General features: G+C 37.8%; 1 protein-coding gene across 1 annotated transcript in view; it reads left to right on the top strand.

Moving 5' to 3' along the window:
- CTNNA2 (catenin alpha 2) overlaps nt 1-12,249 on the top strand; it is a 1,031,201-nt gene that overhangs the window by 788,421 nt on the left and 230,531 nt on the right. The window contains exon 8 of the mRNA XM_089922913.1: nt 11,567-11,719. Within this exon, the coding sequence (XP_089779039.1) occupies nt 11,567-11,719 (153 nt within the window). The remainder of the gene's footprint in view (nt 1-11,566; nt 11,720-12,249) is intronic.

Raw genomic sequence — 12,249 nt, 5'->3', positions numbered from 1 at the left:
TACCATATGATCTGCTCCTCTACTTCTGGATATATATCCAAAAGAAATGAGAACAGAATATCAAAGGAATATCTGAACTCCCATGTGCATGCAATATTATTGACAATAGTCAAGATATGGAAGCAATCTAAGTGTCCATCAACAGATGAATGGATAAAGCAGGTGTGAGATATATTTAAAACACACACACACACACACACACACACACACACACACAAAATGGAATATTACTCAGCCATGAAAAAGTAGGAAATTCTGCCATTTGTGACAATATAGATGAGCCTTGAGGGCATTATGCTAAGTGACATAAGCCAAACTGAGAAAGACAAATACTGCATGGTATCACTTATATGTGGAATCTTAAAGAAAAAAGTCAAACTCGTAAATGTGGAAAATAGAAAAGTGGCTGCAAGGGGCTGGAGGATGGGAGAATGGGGAGAGGTTGGTAAACAGGTACAAACTTTAACTTATGAGATGAATAAGGTCTGAGAGTCTCATGTAAATAATAAAGTGGCTATAGTTAATAACACTGTACTGTAAAATTGAAATTTTCTAAGAGAGTAGAATTTAAATTTCTGACCAAAAAAAAAAAAAAAAAGGTATGCGAGGTGATGGATATGTTAATTAACTAGATGGGAGGAATCCTTTCACAATGTATATGTATATCAAATCACCACGATGTACTCTTTAAATATCTTACAATTTTATTTTAATCTCAATTTTATCTCAATAAAACTGAAATTAGAGAAAGAATGAATGTCTACCCATTAAAAAGATTTGCAGAGATGTCCTTTCATTGGTTAGATTAAAATTGGGCATACAGCCTTCAAAATCTCATCCAAGTTTAAGCTTCTCTGATTCTTGTTGGCTGGGGAGAGCCATTTTTTTCTTGAACTGTCTTTTTCAGAGAACTGTTTCATATTCATCAAATGGTTGCAGATTTTTAAACTTTGTGCAAAACACTTTTGCAGTATCTATTTGAAAGTGGCTCAATACACATCATACCTTCCTCATGTCCCACCCCATTGGCAGACCATTTTGGTCATTTTTAAGACAGTTTATTCTTCTTCTTGAGTTTGTGAGTTAAACTCTATCCTTTTATCACTCTGCCCTCTTATGAAATAAGAAGGTGAATTGTTAGAATAGTTGTGATCCATCAACTGTATTTCTTTTGGTTTGCTGAAGAAAATGTAGTTGTTTACATTGATGACTAGCGCTAATTGGGTAAAATAGACCGGTAGTGCTGAGCTAATACCTTTAAATGTCTTGTCTTAGGCAATTAATATTCCCTTGTCACACATACATTTAAATATTTGGAAGAAAGCCTTGTGTTCTTGACTCCTGTCAGACTTAACGAATGATTTTGTCAAGTCATTCCTTTCTGCCCTGGTTGATTGATAGCTAAATTTTGGTCTTCTAGCTTATGTAAAAAGTGTTAACTATGCCTTTCAACTTGTAGGCAAGGGCATTTAAACCATTCTAATAGTCAATTTACAGAGGAATTACATTGCCTGTTTACTGGAGGGGTCAAAACATTGTGCCCCTATTCATCAGAGACACAAATCACAGGGCTCATGAGCTAATGAAGGCAGTATTTATGAGTCCCTGCACTTGCTGGATGATACCAAGTTCAAGGTGTCCCTGGTCCTGGCTGCTTAGGACTCTGGCTCTCAATTTTGGATGTGCCTTTGCTCATGGACTATGTAATAGATAGATATATTTAGGATGAATATGATTTGATCCTAAAACTCTTAAGAATGAGAAAAAAAACTAGAATGCTAGATTGTCACAGTACTAACCTTCATCTGCACCTTTCAAAGATATCTCTATAATAATGCAAATCCCTTCTAACCTCTGTCACCACCTGGCTTATAGATTTTCATACATACCATAATTACCATCTGAAAGCAGGGGAAGTGGATCCCAATCATTTCTGGGAGGACTCTCACTTCTGTTGACTTGAGCCTTTGTTGAGAATCTGACAATTTACTGTTTTAAAACACTTTGACAGGGCTTCCCTGGTGGCATAGTGGTTGAGAGTCCGCCTGCCGATGCAGGGGACACGGGTTCGTGCCCCGGCCTGGGAAGATCCCCCATGCCGCGGAGCGGCTGGGCCCGTGAGCCATGGTCGCTGAGCCTGCGCGTCCGGACCCTGTGTTCTGCAACGGGAGAGGCCACAGCAGTGAGATGCCAGCATACTGCCAAAAAAAAAAAGAAAAAACACTTTGACCAAAAAGTTTTAATAAGATAGTTACATAAAAGCAAGCATGACCCATGGACATGTTTTTGCGGTAGACATATCTTGACCCATGAGTCCTCCATTTTTTTTTTTTTTCTTTACAGACTCATAAAGCCCCAGGAAGTCACAGAGTCTCATAGTGAGTAGACAGGAGGTCCCTTTCAGCTCCTGGAATGGGGATTCATTAGGACTCAGCATCACTTCTTCCTCTGGAGGGACAACTTACTCCCTCTTGGGGTATCCATCTGCCCCTGGGTCTGTTTCCCATCCTCTCTACTGGGGTTTTCTTTTTTTTTTTTTTTCTTTTATTATCCTGGGGGAGTCTTCTAGAATTCTTCATGCACTTCACTCATCATCCAGAAAGCTGGATCACGTATGTTCCTGGAATTTGATGCACCATCAGTATCTATATACCTTTGCTTTCAGTCAATAATGTATGCAAAGCTGGAAAAATTTAGACAAAGGAGAGGTTGCATATACTACTAGTTCAGAGCGTGAACTCTGGGGCCAGCCTGGGTTCAAATCCTGCCACTGCCACTTATCAGCCATGTGAATGTGGACAAGTAACATTCAATTGCCTCAGTTTCCTCACCTATAAAATGGAGAAAATAGTACCCAGGTCTTGTCAGAGAAATAACTGAGTTATTCCAAGCATTTAGAGCAGTGTCTGACACAAAATAAGCGTTAAAGTCTGCTAATATGACATAATAATTTTCCCCAATCCTTTCCTGCTCCCCTTTTTGCCCCCTTTTCTCCATGGCCCACTGCTGCAATCCACTTCTGCCTTCTGCGTTCACCCTCCATTCCACCAATCTCTCTTTTGCTTCCTTGTATTGCCTCAAGCGATTATGGGCTCCATGTTCGGCTAACATTTTTACCAGCACTAAGGAAAGCTGCTTGTACATGCTGGATTGAGGCCATCTGGAGATCCATGATGACGCAGCACTGCCTGGGATCCTAAGGAAATATTTCATTCTCTCTTCCCATGAAAGGAATTGCCCTTGTCTACTGTGGAGTAAGAAGGGGACTTTGGTACGGTGCTGTGCATACTGGGACAGAAAATGGAGCCAGCAGAAGGAGCCAAGCACCTGCTGCTATTCTTCAGGATGATCCCTGACCAACCCTTCCCTGTCCTAGTCCCCAAGACTTGTCTTTTCAGTACAATTTCAAACTAAATAATTTGTTAAATCTATAAAAATAAGAAATTGCAGCTGTGATGTTTTTAAGCATAGCCCAGAGCTTATAATTGTACATGTAGAGCAGACTACTGTTAATCCAGCGCTTTTGGCCAAAGAACTGAGTTAGAATGACACCAACCAGTCAACTGATTGATCAGAAATTGATTTTGATGGTGTCTCCCCCCAAAAATGGTTCAGTGACCACAAAAACTTATTCTAGTTTAATATGTATATTATCAGTCATCTCTTGTCACAGTAGCGCAATATAATATCTCAATGGCATGCAGAAATAGCGTTTGTTGCCCAGTAGTCTAAGATGGTCACCTTAGTCAAGCCTTCTCACGTGTATGGGTTCAGTTGCTCTTCACTGACCTAAGATGGTCTTGATGGGAATGACTGAGGTGACTTAGTTCTATTCCACATGTTTGTCTCCCTCCTCCTGGGAGAAGCAGTCTAGCCTAGGCATGTCCTACTCATGAGAATGGCAGACTAACTAAACCAAGCAAGTCCACTAGACCAAGCAAAGTCACCCCTGCATGCATCATAATGGTCAACATCCACTGACCCTAAGCATGCCACATGGCCCAGCTCAGAGCCAGAGAAGGCGGACAATACAGAGTTACATGGCAATGGGCTTGGGTAGAAGAGGGTGAAGAATGGGGCCGTTCATATAACAAATCTACTACAGTTATCTACTCAGTGCTTTTTAATCCATCAGCAAGATATGTATCAACTGTTATCTTGACTGCATCAGCACTCCTAGAGGAGAAATCTAGAGGGCATGGCCTGTTTATCTGACTAAACTAAACCATCCTGTGTTTGTTATTTAGGGCCATGCACATTGGTGTTTCTAATGATGACGGTTGTGCTTTGAATTGATTCAGTAGGGCCTGAACTGGGGAGAGGGGTATATGGAGAAAAGCATGAAGCCTGATGAACTGTTCTTCTTTTTTTTCAAGAAGTCATTGGTTTCATTAAGGAAAGAAGCTGGTATCCCAATTAAAATGATTTTGCTTCACAGAAGGTAGTGCCATCAGGATAATGAATAGAATGACCAAAGGATTTTATGTGTTTCTCATAAATAAAACAAAATAAAGGGAAAAAAAACTGATTATTCTCTAAGTGCTCTTGCACAAGCTTCATAGATATGCCTCTGCTCCCCCCACAGCTGCCCCCACCCCCATCCCAAACTGTGAGCAGTGCTGTCATTACCAGTGCACTGTGTGCATTGGCAGCACCTTAGCTTATTAAAGTGGTTTTGGGTGGATTACTGCACTGACTGATTACCTTAATTGACCTTCAGACTGGCTAAAATTTGCCTGACTTAATGAGGCTTAATTCTTGTCAAGCCCCTAGGCTAGATGGCTCCTGGCCCAGACACTTTGTTGTTTTGATATTTCATTTTTAATAACAATTACACTCCAAAGCTTAAGGAAATATGGTAAAATGTGTCAGTGATTGTGAAGAGCCCAGAGCAGCTGTATCCATGGAAAGATTTAAGGTTCAAAGTTTTGAGCCCATTTAAAATCACGATCTACCCTGAATTTGACCTTGATTGGTGTATCTTACATCATTGCAGTGAAGTGAATACTATTATTCTTAACAAGATTTTTCTAAACATCTTTCTAAATGACAAGACATGTTAAAACAATCAGCCATTTCTTAAATATCATGAGCCCAGCCTAGATTTGGGTGTTAACTCTTATTTCTGAAAATCAAGATGGCACTGGATTGTCAGATGCTTGGAGACAATCCACCTAAAGGTTTGCATGCAAAAACACTTAAATTGCAGGTAAGATTCAGCAAAGAAAGAAAGCTTTCCTTCTGCAGAAGAAATAGGATTTATTGGCATTAGGTATCTGGAACACTGTCCTAAGAAGGATTATGAAATGGTGTTTGAGCTCAGAATAAAAGAACACTGTGATTGATTAGTCATGTCTGGTGTAGGCATAGCAAGGAAATGTGGCAGTATACTTGCCATTCCTGTCCCAGACCATAGTTTCTGATATTGTTCCTTACAGACAACCCTTCACCTTTAATTTTTTCCTATAAATATATTTATTTTTTTCCACCTTCCACCCATGCTTGAGTACCTGAATTATTATTCTACCAGATCTATTCTTTATTGGCCATTTTTTGGTTTTGAGTCAGCATCTGAATTCCTTTCCTATGTTTGGGGAATTCCTCATTATATAAATTTTGGTATATAAGAAGCTAAAATGGCCAGAACACTTGTTTTTACAAAGTGCTTTCCTCCCAACACCTTCCTCCTTCACCCTTGCAACTAGATGTTTACACATGACCCAGAGTTTGGGTCTGTATTTCACTCAGATAAAAATCAGGTTCATTTGCCTAAGACTTTGCATCAGAAGCTAATGACAGAAAGACACAGTGTCCTAACAGTTTTTTTAAATAAATTTATTTATTTTTTAATTTTATTTTTGGCTGTGTTGGATCTTTGTTGCTGCGTGCAGGCTTTCTCTAGTTGCGGCGAGCGGGGGCTACTCTTCGTTGTGGTGTGCGGACTTCTCATTGTGGTGGCTTCTCTTGTTGTGGCGCACGGGCTCTAGGCACGTGGAATTCAGTAGTTGTGGCACGTGAGCTCAGTAGTTGTGGCTCGCAGGCTCTAGAGCGCAGGCTCAGTAGTTGTGGCGCATGGATTTAGTTGCTCCGTGACATGTGGGCTCTTCCCAGACCAGGGCTCGAACCCTTGTCCCCTGCACTGACAGGTGGATTCTTAACCACTGCGCCACCAGGGAAACCCTGTCCTAACATTTTTGTATTCTGTTCTTTCTTTCAACTAACAGGAGAGCTTTTCTGCTTAAACCTTCCAAAATCAGTTTCTAATGCTGGCAACTAAGAACTTAACTGATACAATAGGTCTTCTAGCGGCGGTGCTCTTCAAACTTTATTGTGCATAGGAATCACCTAGGCTTTTTATTAAAATGCAGATTCTGATTGAAATGGAGGTCTGGGATGGGCCTGAGGCTTGCTTTTGTAACAAACTCCCAGGAAAAGGCAATGATACTGGCCTGGGGCCCACCTTTTAAGTAGGAAGAAACAAGAGAAGGAAAGGTAGCCTAAAGGAAGACAGAATTGGCAGGGAAAAAAAGAGATCTGTTTCAACGTGTTCTAGTTAAGTTAGAACAGACCAACTACTATAACTAATAAACTTCAAAATGTGCAACAGCTCCAACAAAATAGAACTGCATTCTTAATCATGTAACAATACTGGGCCAGTGACAGAACACTGGGAAGCTCTCCTCCATGTATTCAGGTGTAGGTTGATTGGGGGGAACAGGGGTTGTACAGCACCTTCAATTCATGGCTTCCCAGGTCACCTTGGGGTCATGTCTGTATTCCATCTAGATAAAATTGGAAAAGTGTGCATGAGAAATGTTTCTTTCTTTTTTGAAATTTTTAATTATAAAATAAAGCATAGATATAGAAATCCACACACAATAAGCATTATCATTATGCAAACACTCTTGTAACCACTACCCAGGTCAAGAAATAGACTTTGCCAGCCTCCGTAGAAACGCCTTTTATATTCCCTGCCTCCCTCAAAAAGCAACATTATCCTGACTTTGAGAATGCTCACTTCCTTGTATTCCTTTGTGGTTTTATCACTCTGATATTCATCTTCAGATGATATAGTTTAGGTTTGCCCACGTTTTGGGATTTATTTTTTAGTCTCTTAATCTGTTGCAACCCCTTCCATCCCTTTCTTTTGCTTATAATCTATCTGTTGAGGAACCCGGATGGTTTGTACTGTAAGGTTTCTAGAGTTTGCATTTAGCTGAATAGATATGTGTGATGCAGTCCCATATGTTATTCTGTCTTCTATATTTTGTGTAAACCACCAAGGGGATCCAGAGCTTCTACCATGTTCAAGTTTGATCCCTTTGGCATCACCATACTTGGGATTGTGCTGTTTCATCAGAAGGCACATAATGTCTGGTTCTCTCTTTCTTTAAATTGAAGTATAGTTGATATACAATATTATATAAGTTATGGGTGTACAATATAGTGATTCACAATTCTTAAATTGTTGTACCTTTTTTGTGATGTTTTCAACCACTATTGTTCATTGTCTGATGTCTTAATTCATTAAAGGTTGCAAAATGGTGATATTCTATCATTTTGTCTTCATTTATTAAGTGGACTAAATTTATAGACAGACATTTTCCTCGTTACAAAGAATTTCAGTTCATGTAGGAAAGGCAAGATGTATTCTTGATCCTTCCAAGATAAATGAATTGGTTCTTTGTCATCCTCTGAAGGTGACCAATTAATTATTATTATTTTTTAGTCATTATAAACTCATTTAAACATATTTGATGGGTTTCAAGACACTGGAATTTTTATTCTTTGTGACGTTTAAATTGTCTAGTCTTTGGCCAAGTGGGAGCCTCCTGAGTTATTTTTACATGACCCTAGTAGTCTTTGATCTCTCTTTGCTGTCTGGTATAATAAGGTATTTCAGGCTATTTGTATATTTCTAGCCCCAGAGAAATTGGAATCAACCATTTCTCTAAGAAGTCCTAGTTTGGTTTAGGGGAAAATTGTATTTCAAGATGTTCATTGCTACTGGGCTGGACATTGTTCTTAGACCTTTTCATTGGACAGAACTTGGAAATTGTATATGTGTGTGTGTGTGTGTGTGTGTGTGTGTGTATGTGTTTTCACTTTAAAATCTCATGTGTTCATACTGATATTTCTACTTCAGATCTAGGATTATAGGGTTTTTCCTTAACCTCTTCTATATTACATCATCTTCCTTCCACACCAACACTTCTGGTTAGCAAGTACACAGGAGATGAGAAATAAACTTTCATAACTGTTTGCTTTATTTTACCTTGAAACACAATAGTGTTAGAATAGCAATCTTCATACTACCATTATAATTAAAATTACATAAGATAGTTAAAATCTTTTCACAAAAAAGATTCCCTTTCTCTTTTCATTTTTACCTCTTCATTGCCAGAGCATACATCCATTTTATATTATACTCTCTCCCATTTGACTATCCTATATTCTTAGTTCTATAAACATGTATATATTGAATGCTCACTGCCAGTACTTATGTTTTTCTAGATATTATGTTGATGTTTTTCTAGTTATTTTGCCAGGTAAAGTTTGTTCTCTAACAGATTCCCTATGTCTCATAGCAACAATATTTTCTGAGTTCTTGCATGTTGATCAAATTTGGTCTGTGGCTTATATCCTTGAAAGTCAGTTTTGCTGGTTATAAAATTCTTAGCTCATATTTTCTTCCCTTGAGTATCTTAAATATGGTATTTAATTTTCTTCTGGCAAAAGCTTTGCTGTTGAAAAGCCTGGTCATCATCTGATTTTCTTTCCTTTATAAGTCACATGCTCTATTTGCCTAAGTACATAAGGATTTGCCCCTTTTTTCTTTAGAATCCAGTTTTCTTGGTTGATAGTATAGGTCACTCTTCTCAAGTACATGATACGCTTTTTCAGAAAATAGTTTATATATATATAATATATATTTTTATATAGAATATATATTTCTACATTGAATATATAAAGAATATAATTTATATATTTAAAAATAATTATATAAAATAAATATGTAAGTGATTATATTTATATAATAACACTTTAATTGAAAATTTTATATATATATATTGAGGAAAACTTTCATGAATTAGAGTTCTTAGTATTCGTTCTGTTTTCTTGCTTTGATTTTCTTCTTTAGGGACCTCTAGTAGCCATAAATTGAATTTTCTTTGCCTATCTCCAATATTTGTCACCTTTACTCAAATTTTTTAAATCTCTTTTTCAAAAATTTATTTTGGGTAAAAATTTTTCCTTGTTTTCTCTTTTTATTTCTCTTGAGGCATTTGCAATTGTGTTTATTCATTCTTGTTTAGTCTTCAAATGATTTTTCTTTTATTTATAATTCTTTTCTGAGTTTCATGACCTCATCCTATAATTTTTTTCTAATTTATGTTCTTTCATATCTTGCATCAATTTTTAGTGTATTTTAATATGTTTGAAATAGTAGATTACAGTTTTAATTTGTTTTACAGGCATATTTTTCTGGCATGCTTTTAGTTTGTGTAGAGATGATATATTTTTCTTATAATAATTTTATGTGAGTTTTGACCTTGATGATTTCAAGTTGCTCATTTTTATGTGAACTCAATCTTCCTGAAGGTTTAGACAGAAGCTAGAAGAGCAGATGGGTCTTCTAGCTTCACAGAGCTCTCACTCCTGTTACTTTTGTGTAACATTTAAAAGTACAGTGGCTTAGACACAAAATGACAAATACTGTATGATTTCACTTATATGAATGTTCTAGAATAGGCAAATTCATAGAGACAGAGAGTAGATTTATCAGGGGCTGGGGGGAGGGAAGCATGGGGAATTTTTGCTTAATGTTTATACAATTCTATTTGGGGTGATGGAAATATTTTGGAACTATATGATGGTGTTGGTTGTACAACATTGTGAAGCTAATTAATGACACTGAATTGTACACTTAAAAATGGTTAAAGTGGAAAACTTTATGCTATATATATTTTACCAAAGTAAAAATTTTAAGATTAAAAAAAACCAACACAGTGGCTTGACTGGTGAGATAGCCTGGCTCTGACAATTGTCCCCACTTTACCTGGACTTTCCCTTTCTTTTATCTCTGTTGTCCCCATCCAGTTCAATTTTGATTTCACTCCCAGTAGTTTCTCCTTCATGAGGGTCTCTGTCCTGGAAGAGAGCCAAGCCAGGTCAGTTTCAAGTGTCCACTGCACTGTCCCCTTCAGGGTTTTTCATAGTGGCTTCTGCTACTTGCCACCTTATGATGGCAGGCAAGTTATTTAACTTTTCCAAGTCCCACTTTCTTCATTTGAAAAACTGGCATAAGACTAGTCCCTATCTCATAGTATTGTTGTGAGGATTAAGTAATGTAATATGTAAAGATCTTGGTTAACCTTAGTTGTCTGACACATCATATATACCCAGAATATATGAGCTCACCAATAAAAATATTATTCCCAAGCAGAAATTTAACACACCTTGCTAAATGAGTAACTAATTAATGTTAATTTTCCATAGGCTTTGTTATATTTTATATGGTGAAATGTCCAACTCAATCCAGAGTTGAACCAAAACTAAGCTATACATATACACATGCATACTTTATGGTAATTAGTGCAAAAAGGAACCGAGATTTGTGCAAAATTCTCCTCTGACCAATGATAAATATGTATGTGTATCACCTTATCAAAAGATTTGACTGAATACTCCTGAATAGGAATATTTGTTTGGAAAATATACACATTGTTTATCATCTTCTCTCGTATTTACTTGCATTTGGGGTGTTTTTTCCCTGTATACATTCTGACAGTTATGAACAAAGCAGCACTAAGATAATTGTTCAGTACACTTTCATTTCATTTTCATGCAGCTGCCCTGCTTCCCATTTTAACAATGTGGGAATGATGTGTAATTATGCACTGTTAGAAATTTGGGTATGTTTATTCTAACTTACCCTGAAGAATAATTGTCAGTACTTCTTTCTGGAGCACAGCAACTATATCATCATGGCACCTGGGCAGACACATTTTTGATATCGTTAGATATTTCATGTTTCCACCTCCATTAAATACAAACAGTGGATCTATAAAGGGTAGGAGACTGCAGAGCGGTAAGGTTTTAGGGTGGCTTCAAGGCCCAGTTCACCTAAAGTTCTCCCCACCTGTTGAATGATGCCTAGATTTCCCCTTTTTCTAAAGAGCCCAAGTTTTTGAGCTGAATCAAGATTCAAAACCTGAAGGGAGACATTTGGCCAATGAAGGATGAGAGCAGAACTTTGATAAGGAGAGCCTATAATGTAATGAGCTACAGGCCATGCGTAGGTCAACTTTCAAGTTGACCTACAATACAGTTAATTCAGAATCATTCGTCAGTCATATCTCTTTGCCTTCCTTTGATGTGATAAGCACCAGCAAGATTAAAAAGAGAGTTGGAACATTATGCCTGTGGACAATGAGAACTGGGACTTTAGAAAAACTATTTCCAGGCAGTAATATAATTCATATGGCTAAATGAGTAATATGCTCAAATAGACAATTCCTCTGTTCCTTAATTGTGTGTGTTTCTGTTTTTGTTTTCACTGTAGCTTCGGAAAGCAGTGATGGATCACATATCTGATTCTTTCTTGGAAACCAACGTCCCTTTGCTAGTTCTCATTGAGGCTGCAAAAAGTGGGAATGAGAAGGAAGTGAAGGAATACGCCCAGGTTTTCCGCGAGCATGCCAACAAGCTGGTGGAGGTAAGTCAAGAGAGGCCCAAGACTAGAATTTATCAGTGGGTTTAATCTCTACATGTCTCTTGGAATTTCAACAGGCCATCCTTCTATGGTTTTCCTGGATCTTTCTTTTATTTTCTGTTGACTCCATCCCTTGCAAAGGACACAGGTTTTCAGTAATCTCTCCTCTCTGTATTAGACAATTCTAAACGTGTTCTGAAACATGTCTGCCAATTTTCCTGAACAATAAGCAGAGGCTGAAACAGGAGCAATAGAAAGGACCCTCCAAAGTTCTGAAGACCAGGTTTGATTAAAGGGTATAGAATTAAAATTGCCAAAAGGAGATTTAAACACTGTTCCCTTTTCGTCCCCATCTCCACTCCACTCACCTAAGCCTGGATTAGCTGGCCACATTATGAACATGTAAAAATCAATCCCCCCTCCCTATAAGAGATGTCTGAACTCCTGGTGAAGGATCTTGGGGCAGTAGTAGGAGTGTAAGTTCAGGTCCTAAGTATATTCTCTGTGTTAGAGACATCTGTGGGAGTTGCTTT

Source organism: Delphinapterus leucas, chromosome 13 (genome assembly GCF_059928025.1).
Source record: "Delphinapterus leucas isolate spDelLeu-1000000601 "Yukka" chromosome 13, BTC_Dleu_Yukka2, whole genome shotgun sequence".
Taxonomy (NCBI): Eukaryota; Metazoa; Chordata; class Mammalia; order Artiodactyla; family Monodontidae; genus Delphinapterus; species Delphinapterus leucas.
Note: the sequence above shows the minus strand (reverse complement) of the source record. Positions and strands in the feature narration are given on the sequence as shown.